Source organism: Entelurus aequoreus, linkage group LG07 (assembly GCF_033978785.1).
Source record: "Entelurus aequoreus isolate RoL-2023_Sb linkage group LG07, RoL_Eaeq_v1.1, whole genome shotgun sequence".
NCBI classification, from domain to species: Eukaryota; Metazoa; Chordata; class Actinopteri; order Syngnathiformes; family Syngnathidae; genus Entelurus; species Entelurus aequoreus.
Window position 1 is genome coordinate 53,186,658 of NC_084737.1, and position 20,723 is coordinate 53,207,380.

General features: G+C 38.7%; 1 protein-coding gene across 2 annotated transcripts; it reads right to left on the minus strand.

The window, feature by feature from the left end:
- Nucleotides 1-296: 296 nt before the first annotated feature.
- LOC133654008 (glycerol-3-phosphate dehydrogenase [NAD(+)], cytoplasmic) lies at nt 297-13,607 on the minus strand. Of its 2 annotated transcripts, XM_062053942.1 has the most exons (8): nt 13,425-13,584; nt 9,117-9,294; nt 7,329-7,469; nt 7,127-7,265; nt 1,232-1,344; nt 885-1,121; nt 707-813; nt 297-613 (listed from the first exon to the last, which is right to left on the minus strand). In XM_062053942.1, exons 1-8 carry the CDS (start codon nt 13,466-13,468, stop codon nt 517-519), a joined length of 1,056 nt encoding a protein of 351 aa, XP_061909926.1. In that variant the 5' UTR covers nt 13,469-13,584; the 3' UTR covers nt 297-516. The 2 variants fall into 2 exon arrangements, with proteins under 2 accessions (XP_061909926.1, XP_061909927.1); XM_062053943.1 differs by lacking the exon at nt 9,117-9,294 and having other exon boundaries at nt 13,425-13,607.
- Between the last annotated feature and the right edge of the window lie 7,116 nt (nt 13,608-20,723).

Sequence of the window (20,723 nt, forward strand, 5' to 3'; positions counted from 1 at the left end):
TTTTGATCAAAAATGATTTGGTAGTAGACAACAATATTAGAATAGATACAAATAATTTTTCCACCATTAATGGCTGAGTTAGAGCTTGTCCATAAAGTTTGGATGCATGTTTTGTTGGCCCACTAACATTTGACTATTAGTATGTGAAGGGCAATCACAGCATAACTAAAACAGGCTGCATCTCCTTGAGGTTAAAATGTAATTATGTTATGTAATGCATTGTGCATTTAGGTTTAGCTTGAACTCCAAGAACTACCAAACGTGAATATTGAGGAATTTACAAAAACAACAGATCCTTCAAGTGTCAGTCAGCATGATGAAATGAAAACGCACTTTACACAGTTAAGGACAAAGTGGTTGACTAAAAACACAAAAGTCGTGCAACATCTCCGTGGAGTCACTCACTCGCTAATGCATGACAGCCGTGGAGTGACTGGTCGGCTGCTGCTGAGTAACGGATGACAGGCGGTAGGTAACGTTCTCCATGTAGAAGGCACTTGGTCAGTTTTTTTGTGTTTACATGTGCTCTGGATGGTTCTGCAAGCAGCTGATAAACTCTGTGACTGGGCGGGCCTTGTAGCAAATGTGATACACGGCATTGAACAGTGGAAACCTGGAGGAACGTGCAGTTTGTAGTGAGTTGAAAATTACATGACTGGTGTCTTTTGTTACTTTAAGATATGTTGTGCATTGTAGCTTGACTTACTTGTCAACCAAGTCTTTGTGCTTGAGGATGAGATAGACTTCAGCTGCAGTCGCTGGTCCCTGCAGTTTCTGACCATTCAGCATCTCTTTCTCCAATTCCTCAATGGACTGCCACAAGAAACAAGATAACGACACCTCGAGAACTGCAAGATACAAACTTCGGCAAACCTCCCTCTCACCTTTCCTGTCTTTACAAAGGCTTCAGCTACTTTGCGATTGCGGCCGCCGTAGCAGGTTGTAATGAGATCAGCCACGCCACAGCTTTCCAGAAAAGTTGCAGAGGACACGGGTCCGGCTGTGCAGAAAATGCGAGCAAACGCGATCATCTCCATCAAACCTAACCGGATCACTGCTGCTTTTGTGTTGTCGCCAAAACCCAGACCATCACAGAAACCTGCCCCCACGGCAACAATGTTCTAAGAAGAAAAGGTACGGTCACTTTAAATGCACTTACTTAAATATGTCGCAAAAAACACAACCCAAAGTCAAACGACCAACAACATTATCACTCTAAACCTCTGTTTACCTTTAAAGCGCCACAGATTTCCACCACGTCATGCTCTTCCACTACAGTTACACGGAAGTTGTTGGTTTGCATGAGTTCTTTTAGAAGAGCCCCGTGGTTTTTATTCTTACATCCTGCAAGAAAAAAAATATTTTAAGACCGGCAAAACATACTCAATGAAGAGGTTTTTGTTTTTTTCAATCAGCAATTTTAGACAGTTATAATCCCAAACCGTGAATCTGAAAATAAACTATTTTGTGGTTTTAAATAAGAAAACTGTCTTGTGTTGAATGTTACATATAAAACTAAGAAAAATAAACTATTTTGTGGTTTTAAATAAGAAAACTGTCTTGTGTTGGATGTTACATATAAAACTAAGGATGCAGTATTAACAATCACCCCATGGAGAGGAAGCAAGATACTTAAGAACCTAAACAAGCAAGAAACAAAAAATAAAAATTGCTTAAAAAATAATGTTGTGAATTGATATTTTTAAGGTTAAAATTACTTCACATCAAATATCCTACTTAAACTACCGGTATTTGCTGGCAAATTTTGCATATTTTGTGTTATTTTTTTATTTGCCATAAACATCAAAACAAACCTTTATCTCGATGGACAGGTTTGAAACTGATGTTAATTTTTCTATTTTCAATACCGGTACTTAAATCACTTCATTAATTTTTATCAGGCTCTTTCCTAACTTTGGCATGTTTCTATGTTTTTAAACATGGAGCAGACATGTACCACTTTATGGGGATTTTAGAAGCACAAGCATTTTAGCATCATCTACATTGACACAATTTGTATTAGATTTTCTTTTTACCGCCAAAGGTGTGCTCATTGGAGAGAGGCTGCACTTACTCCGCTCAAGATGCAAAAAAAAATGCACACTTGAAATTTTTTTTAAACAAGAAGTACAATATATACCGGTATTAGAATGTGTGTAAAAAAAAACAAACTTTATTTAAAAAAAAATACTAAATGACACCAAAACGCATCAATGAATTTGTTTGAATAAGCCCTTAAAAGGGAGCCGCACTTTTTTCTGGAATTTTGCCTATCCTTCACAATCATGAGAGACAAGAACACACGTTTTTTTCTTTTTACGATTTTAAAGATAAACGCTTGGAAGATGTGGCTAATGGGAGTCATCGTTGTAGCCTTCAAAGCCCTCTAAAATAACTTCAAAACCCTCCAACGTTTTATATACAGATCTGACTTCTGCCAGACGTGTGTTCCTACTTCCGGAATCAAACTTGATTGTGTGTTCTAATCATGGCAGACTTGGTAACAGACAAGGAAGACTACTATTTTTGGAAAAATTTAGGATTTACAACCTTATCTTTTTGAATAAATATACTGCTGCTTATAGAAGCAAGCACGAAGGAAGAGAGCAGATGGAAGCCGGGAGAGGGATTTTGACACTACAAATATGAAACTTGGAGCAAAGTTATTTCGACATAAAGGGACTTCTTACCCAAAATCAACAGGAAATGTCCCCTGCCAGCTGGACCAAACAAACAACTATCCATCGAGTGAGTCACTTTTAATAGCGATCATGATAGATGCAGCACGTCATGCGTGTTAGTACAACTACAGTACATATGTTGTCTTGCTAGCTGTGTACAAACAAAACGTGAGATGTTGGCTAATACTTTACAGATACTGTAATATGATTGTTCGTTTTCAGGGCATTCAATCGTTCGCAACTGAGCTGTTTGGTTTGTTTTAGAAGACGTTTTGCCTCTCATCCGATTAGGCTTCATCATTTCGTGCTCATAGACTTAAATTGGTCAGATCATATCTGACCAAACAGTCCAGTTGCGATCAATTGAATGCCCTGAGATTACAATGACCTCAATGAGTGAGAACATTCATAGACATGATTGTTCATGTTTTTCAGTCAATACAAATTAGTGTCCGATCACATTGTGTTGTGCATTACAAACTCAAACATGTTTCATGCTGACGTAGAAGCTACCTTATCTCTTGCCATAGTAAGCTTTTACGGCTAATACCGAAGCACGTCGATGTGTTACTACGATAGAAAAAAGAGTTCCTCAGTGTTCGCTCTTACAATAACGATGTCATTACAGCGTCAGTTTAATAATAATAATAATAATGGATTTATATAGCGCTTTTCTAAATACCCAAAGTCGCTTTACACGTGTGGAGGGGGGGGGGGGGGGGGGAGGATTTACAATTTAAGTATTTGAGAACATTATTACTTATGGATTTGAATTGTGTTACAAATTAAGAACAGGAAGTGAATAAATGTGTTTGTAGTTGCTATGAAATAGAAAAGGGGTTGTATTAAATGAGCTCCATTTTTTTCTACTCCTTTTCTGACATGTGATGAGAAACTGGAAACGTGATTTATCATATTAACTGTATGCAAATTTGGAATAAACTTAAACCATAACCTGATTAGAAAAATAAGTGCTAACCAAATATACGGTATTAGAAGGGACTTATTAACTGATTAAAAATAAATGTTCTGTACATACAATGATGTTGTGCTTGCATGAACTAAATTAACAGTAAATATGTTTAAAGGCCTACTGAAACCCACTACTACCAACCACGCAGTCTGATAGTTTATATATCAATGATGAAATCTTAACATTGCAACACATGCCAATACGGCCGGGTTAACTTATAAAGTGCAATTTTAAAATTCCCGCCACACTTCCGGTTGAAAAACTCCTTTGGATATGATTTTTGCGCGTGACGTCACAAAAGCAACGGAAGTGGTTGGATGGACCCCATCGGACCCGATAGAAAAGCCTCTTGTTTTCTTCGACAAAATCCCACATTATTCTGGACATCTGTGTTGGTGAATCTTTTGCAATTTGTTTAATGAACAATGGAGGCTGCAAAGAAGAACGTTGTAGGTGGGATCGATCGGTGTATTAGCGGCTAAGTACAATACTGTAATATCTGTGATATTTGCATTAGTGTACTGTCTTTAAGGGTTTGGGGAACGCGCATGCGCGAGTGAGTTGGCGGAGAACTTGTGTGTGTGAGCGTGAGTTTTGGCTAACAGCAGCTCGTGTAGGTGTGTGTGTTACTTTTTGAACTAAACCCAGTTACCGCTTTTTAATAAAGCGATTGAGCAGCGCTTCCTCGTCTGTGTGACTCCTTCTCCACTGCGGGACATTACAATACTTACAGCAACACAACAAGGACTACTTACTACGCCTAGCCGATGCTTGCCGCCAAACCCACGGATGAAGTCCTTCGTCGCGCCGTTGATCGCTGGAATGCAGGTGAGCACGGCTGTTGATGGGTTTCTATCTTCATTTGAGAACGATGCTACGCGCTAGCTCAGTAGCTAAGTGTGTCACCGATGTATTGTCTTGGAGATAAGTCACTTTAAATGTCCATTTCGCGTGCTCGACTCTCATTTTCAAGAGGATATAGTATCCGAGGTGGTTTAAAATACAAATCCGTGATTCACAATAGAAAAAGGAGAGAGTACATAGTTCTGTGAGGTCTGGTTGCTAAGTTAGCTTCAATGGCGTCGTTAGCACAGCATTGTTAACCTTCGCCAGCCTGGAAAGCATTAACCGTGTATTTACATGTCCACGGTTTAATAGTATTGTTGATTTTCTATCTATCCTTCCAGTCAGGGGTTTATTTTTTTTGTTTCTATATGCAGTTAGCTAAAGCATTTCGCCGATGTATTGTCGTGGAGATAAAAGGCACTGAATGTCCATTTCGCGTTCTCGACTCTCATTTTCAAGAGGATCTAGTATCCGAGGTGGTTTAAAATACAAATCCGTGATCCACAATATAAAAAGGAGAGTGTGGAATCCAATGAGCCAGCTTGTACCTAAGTTACGGTCAGAGCGAAAAAAGATACGTCCATCACTGCCTCTCAAGTCGTTCACTGTAACACTCATCTACGAATCTTTCATCCTCGCTCAAATTAATGGGGTAATCATCACTTTCTCGGTCCGAATCTCTGTCGCTCCATTGTAAACAATGGGGAATTGTGAGGAATACTAGCTCCTGTGACGTCACGCTACTTCCGGTACAGGCAAGGCTTTTTTTTATCAGCGAGCAAAAGTTGCGAACTTTATCGTCGATTTTCTCTACTAAATCCTTTCAGCAAAAATATGGCAATATCGCGAAATGATCAAGTATGACACATAGAATGGATCTGCTATTCCCGTTTAAATAAAAAAAAATCATTTCAGTAGGCCTTTAAACTGTCTATACAATTAAGGAGCAAATGAAAATACAGTTTCACCACTTAAGCCATATTTTTTGCACTTAAAAACTTCTCTGACTTTAGCTCCTGAATTCATCTGTTTAAATAAGATGGCGACTTGTCCAGGGTGTATCCCCCTTTCTGCCCGAGGTAAGCTGGGATAGGTTCCAGCAATCCCTGTGACCCAGAGATTGACAAGCGATAGAAAATGGATGGCTGGATGGATATTGTTATAACTGCCGCAAGTGGTGGAAAAGTGTATTAAAGCAAGAAACTTTTTTTTTTTGTGGACCTCTAGGAGGCGCTGGCGGCCCAACAATGGACTCCTACATTAAAAAACACTGGAATAGACAGTATGTCTAATATTTTTGTTTCTGACCGTCCAAAATGTTGACACACACGTAGGACGGAGGTTTCTCGTCTGTGCAGCGCCAGCAGTGATCCTGCTGCTGTGTGTGGAACAATTATCTTACACGTCTTGACACATGCTAAATAAAACACCATATAATGCTTGCAGAACAACGATGTGTGTGTTGATAAATCATATAGCACGTCTGCAGCTGGTCCAAAATGCAGCTGCCCGACTTTTAACTAACACAAGAAAAAGAGAGCATGTTACTCCTGTTTTAGCCTCCCTCCACTGGCTGCCTGTGTCTTTAAGAGTCCATTTTAAAATGATCTTACTCGTTTTTAAATCCTTACATGGTCTTGCCCCACCTTACCTCTCTGAGCTGCTCCACCTCTATGCCCCCACCCGGTCCCTCAGGTCAGCTGATTAGCTGCTTCTGGAGGTACCCAAATCAAAGCGCAAGCTCAGAGGGGACAGAGCCTTCTCTGTTGCGGGTCCCAAACTCTGGAACGACCTCCCTCTCCATGTGAGACAGGCCCCTTCTTTGGCTATTTTTAAGACCCATCTTGAAACCCATTTTTATTCACTGGCTTTTAACCCAGGATGAGACTTTAAACTGTTTAACTTTTTAAACTGTTTAACTTTTTAACTGCTTTTTATCTAAAAAATTTATTTTAGGGTAATTTGTATTAGCTTTTTCAATGTGTATTTTTACTTCTGTTTTAAATGTTATTTTTTAGTCTGTCCTTTGCCTCTATTTCTTTGTGGTGTACAGCCCTTTGTTCTTCAACCGTGGTTGTTTTTAAAGGGCTTTATAAATAAAGCTGGTATGGTAATGTATGGTAATAATTATATTTGCATTTTATCTTCACAGCATTGTGGGTGTTTTGATGATTAGCATATATTTTGGATATGAACGAAAACAAAGGATTGCGCTCCTTATTCTGCTTACTTAATAGATGTAATCCACTTTGCACATGTTGAGTAGATCAGCTTTGCTTGTGCTACAAGGGTTGCACGCATTTTAGTACACGCAATCTTTTAGTGAATCAGGCCCATAGTCTCTAACGTGTTCACTGTGGCCTGACTAGATGCTCGAACTACCTCATCTGGCTCCACTCAATCTGGAGGAGCAGCGGCTTTACCCTGAGCTCCTCCCGATTGATCGTAAAAGCGATTTTAAACATATTTCAAATGGACTACAAGAGCCCTAAGAGTGTCACTGAGCGATAATGGTGTATTTGTGACATACAGGCCAGTGCTGATAGCTACAATATATTATCTGGTAGCCCAAATAAGGCTACACTTATCACAGCAAGTTGAGAAAATGAACAAAATTACGACTAACCAATGGTGGTCTCACAAAATTTTTCATCAGCAACTTCATTGGCAATGTTGGCTCCCATTAGCACACTCATAGCAATGCTCAGCTTCTCTTGGATCACATCAGAAATGAGTTTGAGGCCATCGGGGCCCTCGTCAACACCCTGTTAACACATCGGGAGAAAAAAGTTAACAGAAAATAATAAACATCCCAATGCAAGTCCAACCTTGATAAGGGAAATCCCCAGCGCATCGTTCTTTATTTTGCCCTTCATGGTGTCACACACTCTGCCAATAAACTGGTGTGGGATGACAAACACCAGAATGTCTGCATCACTGGATGCTTCTACCAGGTCTGGTACGGCCAGCTGAGGAGAAATTATGGACAAGGTTTATTATTCCTTTATTAAGATCCAAAAGCACTGCAACCTTTCTTCTTGACAGTTTAACACCTCATCCAACAACAAAATAAAAAGTTTAAAGCATTATTCATTAAAGGGGAAATGCACTTTGCCTATTGTTCACAATCATAATGAAAGACGTGGCGGATGTATTTTTTTAATGCATTCTATCGCGTGATTAAAAGTCAGCTTACAGCAGAGCCGATGGGGGGCCTTCTATTATGCCCTTAAAACCCAATAAAAAACATCCAAAAAGCGCCAACAATACTCCTTTTACATTTTGTGCCTTGAATATTAACCAAGTGTTAGTGATATTATTATACGCGCTAATGCACACAAACTATTTATAGCAGCACCGTGATCACTAGCCTGTGTGCCTATGTTTACATCGAGTTGTAAGCTTCTTCCTCGCTTCCTTTGCTCGTCAAACTTTATTGTAGATCATAAATCATGCATCTCACCTGGATAGTAGAAGGATGAGAATGTAATATGACATATTTGTACACTTTTACAGGCCATTTAAACCTGGCAATGGCGAGAACGACACGAAAAGATGCTTGGTTCCACCCCCCTTTTCTTCGCGAGGATTATGAACAGTAATTTTCATCTAAAATGGGGATATAGCAAAACTGTCAGTCAGCATCCTAATGACAGCAGACATTGCACAGTTTTATTAATCCATTTACATTTCGTGATTTGAATATTAACCAAGTATTATAAGCGCTAACACAGACAAACTATTTATAGCGGCGCCGTGATCACATCCTGTGTGCCTAAGTTTACATCATCGAGTGGTCTGCTGCTTTCTCGCTTCCTTGCGCCCTGTAAGTTTATTCTAGATCTTAAATCATGCATCTCACCTGGATATGAGACGTCTGAGTAGGTATTCCGACAAGTTGGTACACTTTAACAGCCATTTAGGACCCTAAACTGGCGAGGACGACACGAAAAGACACTTGTTCTCCACCGCCCCCCCAACCCGTTTCTTTGTGAGGATTATGGACATTTTGCATCTAAATGGGAATTTATGAACATCCCAGCAGTTGGCATCCAAATGACAGCAGACCATGTACAGTAAGTGAGGTTTTATTGTCTTTGTTGGCTCGTAATCAGGGATGTAGTGGGGGAAAAAAGGGAACGTTGTGAATTGTTTTTTAAATTAATGAGCCGCATATGCTTAAAATGATCAGAATCCGTAAATATTAAATATTATAAATATGCTCATTACTACATTACATATATACTTACATCATGTATATACAACCCTAATGTAGATGTTTGGATGTGTTTTAAGGGCTTTATAGGCAGAAGAGAGGGACTCCCATAGGCTCCATTATAAGCGGACACTTGATTGCACTTAATATTTAAAATGCAAAAAAAAGAGAAACAAGTTCTTGTCTTACATAAGTATTGTGAATGATAGGCAACATTCCAAAAAAGTACAGTTTCCCTTTAACATTACAAATGCAACAGACAACTTTGCACATAAAGGAATATATGCAGGTACAAAGCATGATAGTATAAAAGCAAAAGGCTGTCATGCACAAGCAGAAAGGGCCAATCGACAGACTCTGAACAGTCGAGGTGAGGTGTGAGAAAGCAACATGTTCTTACCACATTTGCAGGTAGCTTGTGCCCGGGAAGGTACTTGACATTCTCATGGTCACTGTTGATTATTTCAGTCAGTTTGCGCCCGTTCACCATCTCCTCAAACACCCACATTTTTATTTTGTTGTCAAATTTGGAATTGTGAGCGGCATTGGAACCCACTATCTTGGCAATGGCAGAGCCCCTGTGTTGTTAATAGTTGTAATTAGAGTTTGAACATAACAATGTGCTAGATTAGACACACTTGCTGTAAAAAGAATCAAAAATTATTTTGTTTAAAGTGTTTAATTATTCAAGTCATAACATTTATAATGATGTAATGTATATAGGTGAAGCACACAACTTTATACATGATGCACTGTCAGGGTTGTCTAACTTGTTTTCATTGAGGGCCACAAAAGAAAAAGTGAATATATATAGGAATACAGTGTTTCCCATAAACTGCCAAGATACCTGTGGCGGTGGGGGCGTGGCTATGGGCGTGGTCACCATGACATCATCAAGTAATTTGCATAATTTACTACAATACGATTTTCTCTAAAAAGGCTCAAAAAATGTATACTTACTAATTAATAACAGTTTTGTTTTAAACGTCCATCCATCCATCCATTTTACAATATAATTACAACACTTTATGTACATATTTATATACAGATTTGAACAATAAGTTATTCACTGAAATATATTTATTAATTGTGGTTCTTACAAAAAATATTTTATAAAATATAAAAGCTAAAATGTCTCTGAAAGCTCTGCCCCTTTAATTAGTGCATACTAAATAATTTAACTTTAGCCTACTACTACAACCATATTATTTACCAGCAACATAAAGTGAAACAGAGGCAGAGGTGTCCTGCCACAGTCATAAACAGAAAAGAGTAGTGGTCAAAAACAAATAAGGCAACACGAGAAGTATCCTGCACTTCTCTTTTGTAAAGTAAATCTGAACAGCCTATATGGGCATCTACATCAACTATATGATTCGCCTGAGAAGCTGGACAGGACAAAAAAACAAAAAAAAAAAGTTTTATATTTGTGGCGGACGTAATTCTTTCGTGGCGGGCCGCCACAAATAAATGAATGTGTGGGGAAACACTGGAATACAAACATAATTGCCGCATTAAAATTTTACTCAACTGTCCATGCATTGGATTATATGTTTTACTAACAAATTAATGGATAACTTGCTTTGAAATCAGAAGTCATGTTGACAAGCGTATATTTTGATAACAAATGCTTGAATTATTTTGTTGCGTAATAAGTAGGGCTGCAACGATTAAGATAATACATTTGATTAGAAAAATTTTCTTAACTAATTGTATATCCATCAACATAGTTTCAGAAATGTCTATGCAACAATTTGTCAATAAAATTGCAACTGATCTAGATCATAAGAAATACCGTCTTGGAATATTTTTAGATTTGTCTCAGGCTACTGCCAATATTATAATTCCTCTAACAAAATTAAATACATATGGCACTGAAAATGTTGTTCTAAAATGGCCATTTAGCAGTCTTCATGAAAGAAAACAATGTTTTTATTAATAATCACATTTCTAATAGAGCTGGGTTAGCTTCTGGGGTTCCTCAGGGTTCCATTTTGGGACCACTTATTCCTAATCTATATCAATGATTTTAAAAAAGTTTGTAAGAATGTACACTACTGTCTCTAATGCTTGCAAATGACACCTGTCTTTTAGTATCTCATTCTAATCTTTATTGCTTGACAACTGTCACATATTTCTGAATGGTTTGAAATTAATACATAGTTGCCTAACCTTAAACACATTTTATGATTTTTAGTATGAAAATAAAAGCTATAATAAAGAAAACCTGAAAATATTAATTGATGACATCAAAATCAGCCTGGCGTCTCAAACCAATTTTTAGGAGTTGATAAAAAATTAACTTGGAAATATACTGACATTTCTGATGAAATCGATGAGTATTTTGAGTAGAGTTTGTTTTAGTGATCGTTCTTGTATGTTGACAATACTATAGTTTTTATATATCCACATATAATAAATTGCAATAGTTTTAGGGTGCTACTTGTCAATCACACCTTTTAAATCGTAATAATTACAAATAAATTATTGAGAATAATGCATTTTTCCAATAGACTGTCTACATCTGCGCCTCTTTTCAAAAATGACAAACTTAATGTGAACATATATTTTATATTTATTTTTATGTGCAACAATGTACTATGTCTACTGATTTACAAATGGTTTTCCTTTTTTTTTTCTTTTCTTACATTTTCTGACAAACAATTATTCAACAAAATACAGTCATGACTTTTATCTACCATTGTGTATAACTTCTACTAAGAAAGGTATGCTTCAATACAGAGGACTCTGTTTGGAATTACCTACCACCAGCTCTTCAAACCACAACATTTTATTATTTTCAAAACAATTGAAGGCTATGTTGGTCTGGAGTTAATTATGAGGATGTTTGCTGTATATGATATGTATTGTATTTGACATGTCTATTCTTGTTCCGGGGCGGTATAGCTCGGTTGGTAGAGTGGCCGTGCCAGCAACTTGAGGGTTCCAGGTTCGATCCCCGTTTCCGCCATCCTAGTCACTGCCGTTGTGTCCTTGGGCAAGGCACTTTACCCACCTGCTCTCAGTGCCACCCACACTGGTTTAAATGTAACTTAGACATTGGGTTTCACTATGTAAAGTGCTTTGAGTCACTAGAGAAAAAGCGCTATATAAATATAATTCACACACACACTCACTTGTTGCTGTGATATTTGTGATGTCTCGGGGGATGTAGCTTTACTAGAAGACCATAGGTTCTTCTTAACCTTTTCCACACATGTTTTGTTTTCCATTGTATATTGAGTGTTTTTTTTTTGTTTATGTGTGCAATTTTTTTTTTTTTTTACGAAACCTAAATAAAAATTGCTGTCTTTTTGTGTAGAGATTGCATGTTCTCCCTGTGACTGAGTGGGTTCTCTCCGGGTACTCTGGCTTCCTTCTTCCTCCAAAGACATGCATTGATAGATTATATAATAACTTCAATAATCGATATCTGAAACCCTTATATCTATCAATTTTCTACTGCTTGTCCCTTAATAATAAAATAATATTAAAGTTTAGAATATATGCATTTTTACTTTTTAAACTAAATTAAAAAATAAATAAAAACATGTGGCTTTTGCGGGCAACAAAAGGATGTGACTGATCAAATCTGGCCCCCAGGCCTTCGGTTTGATACTTATGCACTATTTACAGTTAGAGTGATAAACGGTACTGTTTAAAGACTTCACAGGATTTTTTTTCTACATTTAAAACCATTCCTTGTGGTTTACAATCATAACATTTAATGGTTGTGCGTTGGTCAACATTTTGCGTTGATTGTTTTACAGACCATCTTAAAGCCGCTTTCTGGCCGTCTCATTGGAATGCAAATGTATTCACAGGATAAACTCATGCAAAGCTATTCGGGTAAACCTCTACGGAGGTATCTGCTGACATAACTAAGGCGAAATATGTCACTAAAGTCAAGGCCAGATTGTTTTATAAATATCTCCGCCATGCACCCATGGTTTGACTTCAAATTTTAGAGACTTATGCAGAGCCCAAGATACACCAAAACAGGTAACCATCAAGTAAGAAAAGTTGGTTCAGCATAACATGACCCCTTTAAGTCACTGTCAGCAGGGTAAACAAACTGCTTACATCGGTCTGTATTTGATTTTTTAGAAGAAAAAAACAAGAACGTTTTACATGCATGTATTCACGTTGAATAGTTTATATTGATAAACTACAGTGATAGTTACCCTAAATATTGTCCTTTTAATTTGAAAACCGGATGTCCTAATGTAAAATAACACGTCTTCCGGTCCACGTATCTGAGTAAGAGTGAATATTTACCGGCAAATTGTGGTAAATGTTAACATATAATAACATATAAGAACACTATGACGGAGTGACATAGTTTGGCACGTCAACTATCAAATTCAGAAACACTGCGAAAAGTAATTTAAAGAGGCGCCGTTAAACCACCGAAGGCGAATAACGGCACTGTTTACGGCACTCACGTTTATAGTATGAGACATGAAAAACATGTCTTATTTCACCAATGCACGTATCATATAGTAAATAATATTGATAAAGCTTGCCTAGCAAAGCAAAGGCAACAAACATAGCGATAAGGAAAAAAAAGCAGTTGGTAAGCTAGCAGTTTTCTCTGCGATGCTAAGATGCTAGCCGACCTAGCAATGCAGCACACATGGTAAGTTAGCTCCGTTCAACAGCTCCTCTCTCTCCATGTTGCTACATTCATAGCAGCGACACTACTTACCAATTTCCAGATCCGATGATGCACACTTTCTTCGCAGCTGCCATCGCGAGGAGACAAATCGATAAGTGAGTGGACTTGCAGTGAGCTTACGCAACAGTCCAGCAGCTGCCTGCCAAGCAACTCCGTCCTGTTATTGGCCTGCATGATGGGAGAGTGCGGCCCGCCCATCGTCAGCCTGGTCACTCATTCATCCTGCTGACATGAGGTTCGTTAGTGGGACTAAAGTTACTCGGACTCTTTCTTGCATATCAATTTACCAGAACAACTTCTGCTTCTGTTATTGTATTGCAATGTGCTATTTTGTCTCTTTCACATCATAAATAACACTACTAATTATTGCAGACAAGTTCAAAGTAGTTGGCATTATGTGGACATTTCTTGTGCACAAACTCTTTTTCTGCAGAAGATCTTTTTTTAATGTGTTTTTTGTCAGTAAGGATCCTCTTTATATCCTGCTTTTTAACAGAGCCTTGTCTGTATTTTCACTTTACATAAGTCTTTGGATAGAGCACTAGGAGAAAACACTTGTTGAACTTTTTCAGACTACCGTATTTTACGCACTATAAGGCGCACCTAAAAACCTCCAATTTTGTCAAAAGCTGACAGTGCGCCTTATAATCCAGGGCGCGTTATACATGGACCAATATTGAGCCACAACAAACCTAAACTTAATTTTCATAAAGTTTAGGTCTCACAACTACGGTAAGCAGCCGCCAACTTCATTTTCTTCTTCTACGGTAAGCAGCCGCCCCCGTAGAAGAAGAAGAAGCGCGCGGTGCATGCTCGGATATATGATTGCGCGAGGCGTGCTGTTTTGATTTCCATTTGTTTGTTTATGTAAAGACCCCAAAATGGCTCCTATTAAGAGACACGCTTACGACGCAGAGTTTAAACTTAAGACGATCAGTCACGCAGTAAAACACGGAAATAGAGCAGCAGCGACACTGACTCGATTTAAGGCTGCAGCTAACGATTATTTTTCTATCGATTAATCTATAGATCATTTTTTTCGATTAATCGGTTAATCTGTAGATTATTTTTTTCGATTAATCTATAGATTTTCCTTTTACCGATTATTTTTTATTTTATTTTATTTAAAATGAAGATGAAAAAATAAACGTAGGCCAGTTTTTTCAAAAGGCATGGCTTTTATTTACAAAAAAAAAAAGTATGGCCACTCAGTCAACATTGACAACAACATGACAAAATATTCTGTAACAATGTAAACATTTAAAACTTTTAACATTTAACAAAATTAAAAGTAGCTTATTTGCTTTTTAATGTGCCAATATAAATGTAAACATCCAGTGCAAATCTTAATATTCTGCAATGGTATAAGCATTTCAAAAGTAAAAGTATTGGTATAAGCATTTCAAAAGTAAAAGTATTGCTTATTTTGCTTTAAAATGTGCAAAAATAAAGATAAACATCCAATACAAAAAAGTGCAAAACGAAATATTCTGTAACAACAGTGTAAACATTTCAACAAAAGTGAAAGTATTGCTTATTTGCTAAAATGTGCAAAAATAAAGATAAACATCCAATACAAAAAAGTGCCAATCTAAATATTCTGGAGCACTGTAAACATTAAGTATTGCTTTTAAAATGTGCAAAATAAACATCCATTCCAACACAGTACACAATAACCAATTATACTCATTCCAGTGAGTGACTAACAGTTGTAATGAAGAAAGGTTAGCATGTCTACTTGCTTTGCTTCTTTTCTTGTTTACAATATTCCCAGCAGCTGTAAATAGGCGCTCAGAAGGGTTCGATGTGGCTGGAACTGAGAGGTAATTAGCCTTCACCTCAAACCAGGACTGTGAGCGAGCTGAGCTGCAGTTTAAGTTTCTAGTAGGTCAACGGGCTCATAGTGATGTTACTAGTAGTTGACTGGGAGGTGTTTATTATCATTTGGGGAGAGTCCGCTGCCTGATGCTCACCTACTAAACACCTATCTGCTAGACCAGGGGTCGGCAACCCGCGGCTCCGGAGCCGCATGCGGCTCCTTGACCACTCTGATGCGGCTCAGCTACATGCATGCCGACCCCCTCGATTTTCCCAGGAGACTTATGGATGTCAGTGTCTCTCATATATTACTCCCAGGGAAAATAATCATATTAACACTGTAATTACTATATAAAGGGCGTGCCCTAATTGCACTGCAGTAATAGTCCTCTATAGCATTTACTTACAGCGTGTCAGTCCAGCCGCATGTTGCATGTTGTTATTACTTGCTCACACAGGAGACAGCAAAGCATACTTACTCATCAGCCACACAGCTTACACTGACGGTAGCCGTATCAAACAACTTCAACATTGTTACGTTACAAATATGCGCCACACTGTGAACCCACACCAAAAAAGAATGAAAAACACATTTCTGGAGAACATCCCACTGTAACACAACATAAACACAACACAACCATTACCCAGAATCCCATGCAGTCCTAACTCTTCCGGTCTACATTATACACCCCGCTACCACCAAATCCCCCCACACATCAAACCCCCCCCCCTCTTCGTGGTTGGTTGAGCGGAAGAGTTAGGGCTGCATGGGATTCTGGGTATTGGTACCGTCAGTGTAAGATGTGTGGCAGCTGAGTTAGTAGCCTTGCTGTCTCTTACGTGAGCAAGCTAAAGCTGCATTCCACTTGTGGCCGAGCAGGAACACTGCTTGGGCAGACTGTAGAGGGCCCCAAATGCAAGGCCATAACACTCTGATGTTCGGGAGTCTCCCGGGAAAAATGAGAGGGTTGGCAAGTGTGACGCAAGCGACATTCATCCAAAACTCGCGGGCTGCACTAACATTAAATTTCCACATTAAAGTGCGTGCCGGTGCGTGTGTCTGAGACCTCTGGTTAACATAGCACAAAGCATGTAAGCTTTGTATGCGGTGTTTTTCATTTTAAATTTTAAAAACATTTTTGTGGCTCCCATTACTTTCTTTAATGTGTGAAACTTGCCAAAATGGCTCTTTGAGTGGTAAAGGTTGCCGACCCCTGTGCTAGACGCTGAAGCGCTGACTACATGCGCTCTGAATACGCACTGCTGATTGGCTGGTAACGCTCTGAATACGCACTGCTGATTGGCTGATAATGCTTTCTGTGTCCCAATCAGATGGTTGTGTGGGTGGGACAATGCTGCGTGCTGAGACAGAGGCAGAAGGCGCAAAGCAGCTTGTTAACACTTTAGCAGCTAAAGTTAGCTTTAGCTTAGAAACTCGTTCGGTACACCCCCGTACCGAACTGAAAGCCCCGTACCGAAACGGTTCAATACAAAACACGTACCGTTACACCCCTAGCAGATACAAATGACACATTCATGTTTTTGTGTAATGATGACAACGTATGCTAACACGGACGATTGACTAGTTGATGGTTGATGGTTTTCTTTTCAAATGTTCGTTCATAGCCGTTGTGCTGCTGTCATAGGCCATTTCCGCTCGACACAGTGTGCATACAACAACATTATTAGGCTGTGTATTGAAATACTCCCACACTTTTGACCACTTTTGGCGTGCTTTTTCCCCCTCGCTCGCACAGTCTGCTTTGCGCTCCACCATGACGGTAGTGTGACGTAAATATGCGACGCGTCGACGCACAAAAACGGCGTCGACGTATTTACGTAACCGATGACGTCGACTACGTCGACGCGTCGTTTCAGCCTTAACTCGATTAATGACGACTTCGAGTTGGATGCCGTATCCGCCCAACTGTTTAATTCGGACACTGAAGAACAAGAATTCGAGGGATTCGTGGATGAGGAATAACTTCATAAAGTGAGCTTTACATGTTTATTTTGTGTGTTGTGTTGTGTGACATTAACGTTTGAGCAACGTTGAGTTATTGATATATTGTTATTGCTCTGCACTATTTCGAGTGTTACTATATTGCGATTGCACTAACGTTTGATTTACCGTAACAGTATCACTGTTTTTTACGTGTTTATTGAATCAGGGAAAAGTTCCCCTCGACTATGTGATATAAATGTTGCACTACATGTTATACCTTGCTGTTGTTAAAAGATAAACAAAACACCACGTCACTGACTTTACCTCGGGGAAAATAATAAAACAGCTGTTCATTAATTTTGGGAGTGAACAGAGTTGTCAGAACGCTGGTTTGTAATCTATTAATAAAGTTTGACTGACCTATCTGACTGTTTTGTTGACATTCCCTTTAGCGCAGCTCCGTCTAATGGATGCATAGGTGCGCCTTATAATCCGGTGCGCCTTATATATGAACAAAGTTTTGAAATATGCCATTCATTGAAGGTGCGCCTTATAATCCGGTGCGCCTTTTAGTGCGGAAAATACAGTACTATCTCTAGTTTGACTTTAACAAACTCAAGATTAGTTGAAAGCAGCGATGCTGGTAGGATGATTTCTGACAGAGCTGCATGTGTTGGATAAAAGAAAATAATGAAAATCTCACCTCATCTCCCCATAATAAACCTTGGGAAGTTGTAAACAAACTATTTACCAAGGTTGTTTGTAACACAAGCAAACAGCCATGCAGGAATTATTATGACAGAAGCGGTTAGTTACTCATTCGCTCTTTTTTTTAAACAACGGAATGAAAAAGAAAAATAGTGCAAAAGGAGGTAAGGTGCACAGTCCAGTCCTGAGGACGAATGTTCTGAATGTGTTGTTTAAATATTATAGTATATACATATATACAGAAGCATTCAGACTGTGGGTGGAAAGTAAAAATTGCACACAGAGAGCTGCTAAACTATAAAATCAGTGCCTATGAGAGTTCACCGTGGTTATGGCTTTAGGGAAAAAACTGTTCTTGAGTCTGTTTGTCTTAGTCCTGATGACCCTGTCGCGCCTTCCTGAGGGCAGCAGGTCAAACAGGTCAGAGCCAGGGTGGGTGCTGTCCTTGATAATGTTGGTAGTTCTGCTGAGGCAGCGGGAGGTGTAAATGTCTATCAGGGAGGGGAGAGGGCAGCTGATGATTCGCTGTGGTGCCTTTACCACTCTCTGGAGCGTTTCCCTGTCTGCAGCGGTGCAGCTGCCGTACCATGCTGTGATGCAGTATGTCAGCAGGCTCTCAATGGTTGAGCGGTAGAAGGTCAGCAGCAGGTTGGAGTCCAGGTTGTACTTCTTGAGGACTCTCAGGAAGTGCTGAGCCTTCTTAGTGATAGCGATTCTTAGTGATTTGTAAGTTTATCCCCTTACAAAGACAATAACAGGCCTGAATTTGTATGGTCGGTTTAGGTGAGAGTAAGAATAGCAACAAAAAAATCCCCCCCAAAAAATGTTAAATGGGAACTGCACTTTTTTGTATCATTCAATCCTTATGTAAGACAAGCACATGTATTTAAAAAAAATAACAACATTCTATCTAGTAAAATAAGCATGAGCAAAAGTCCACTTACAAAGGAACCTACAAGAGTCAACATTTTATATACATGATGTAAGTATATATGTAATGCAGTAACGAGCACATTCATAATAACATTTGATATTTACGTATTTTGCTCATTTTAATTATACGACGACGCAATAATTTAACAAATGCATTAAAATGTTCTCCTTTTCCTTTAACATCACTGATTACTACTCACTGCAGACTTCACGAGAGCCAAAAAACATAATGAAACATAATTTACTGTATAAGGTCTGCTGTCATCATACTTGCCAACACTCCCGATTTTGCTGGGAGACTCCCGAATTTCAGTGCCCCTCCCGAAAATCTCCCGGAGCAACCATTCTCCCGAATTTATCCCGATTTCCACCCGGACAACAATATTGGGGGCGTGCCTTATAGGCACTGCCTTTAGCATCTTCTCTCACCTGAAAAGGAGACTATTATATATGTGTCCGTTATCCATAGGTTTCTCTATAACCCATAAAGTAGGCAGGCACGGAGCTATTTCTCAGTGTGTGTTTATTCCAGCCGGCGCATTAATACACTGACACACAACATCCGGATTCCCATCATGCATTGCTTCAAAACTACGGCAAGTAGTAATGTACAAAAATAACAGAGACGAAGCAGAAGATCGAAGAAGAGACATTGCGACGACAAGTAAGAAGAAGTACGCTTGCAAGTTCCAAAATGATTGGAAAAAATAACTTCAGTTCATCCAGGACAGCTTGAAGGGGAAGGGGTATGCTGCCTGCACATTTTGTAGATCAGACTTTTATGTGTGTATATGTGTAAATATCTCCCGAATTCGGAGGTCTTAAGGTTGGCAAGTATGGACGTGGGTGTTTGAAAAAGTTACTGTGAAAGAGTTGTAAACAGCACCTTTAAGTAAGTTGTAAATGTATTTATATTTGAATAAGTTAATTATGTACTTGATCCCCAAGAAACCAAAGCAAGCATAGAGATCAGATGTTTCTTGAAAAAGCCACAGCCAAACTTAGAGGCTGTCGCTTGGCAACTCCACATTTTAGCTAGACTGGAGAGATCATTCTGAGATCCTAATTTGCTTTTTTTTAATCCACTTGTTTGTTGTTCTGATGGTGCGCTTTGGGTCATTGTTACACTAGAAGACCCATCTTCAATGTTCTGGCTGAGGCCAGGAGATTCTCATCTAAATTCTGGTCCATGGAACCATTCAGCAGACCCACAATACGATGACATCTTACTGTGTTGCTAGCAAAGAAACAGATTGATAATAATGTTGTTGGGGTCATAATCAGCATTTCTCTGCCTTCAAACACAGTGCTTCAAATTGATGCCAAATATATTTATTTTGGTCTCATCTGACCAAATAGTTATGTTTATTTATTATTTTTGTGTATTCTGTTTCTCTCTTAAAAGAGGGTAAACTTACAAAATCAGCATGGAATCAAATAATTGTAAGTGTGCCTCCTTTATTAGCTTGTACATTTCTCTACATTTTAATGACATTCTCCACAATAGCTGGATAAAAGTAATTCAAAACAAGGGATCAGAATAGTTATCCAATCAATAGAAAAAGTGCTGTATATTACTTTCACACATTACCAAGTTTCAAACATAACTCACTGTGCCAGACATCACTTCTGTCTGCAAGACTCCAATAAAAGAGGACCTTGTTGTGTAAGTCTTAGAACAAGACAAGAGACTCTTGAAGGAACTGTTTAGTACACATTCAGCTGTCTGCTGTTCTGTGGTTTGAAGAAAAAAACGCTAAGGTTACGAAAATAAGTCTTATGACTTTGCAGTTTCCCCTTAAAATCAATATGAAAAAAATACATTTGAAGAAGCAACACATCTGATTACATTTCTTATTCATTTAAATGTCAAATGTCTAATACAGCTCTTCTGAAGAGCTTTTATTAGTGCATATATTTGCCTC

What these genes read in the sequence shown, in the direction of transcription:
- LOC133654008 (XM_062053942.1), bottom strand. Translation starts at nt 13,468, where the DNA reads ATGGCAGCTGCGAAGAAAGTGTGCATCATCGGATCTGGAAATTG. An exon ending in ATTTTGTGAGACCACCATTG is followed by an intron (nt 1,345 to 7,126) that starts GTTAGTCGTAAT and finishes TTTTTCTTGCAG; the next exon opens with GATGTAAGAATAAAAACCAC. An exon ending in CCTTTGTAAAGACAGGAAAG is followed by an intron (nt 814 to 884) that starts GTGAGAGGGAGG and finishes TTCTTGTGGCAG; the next exon opens with TCCATTGAGGAATTGGAGAA.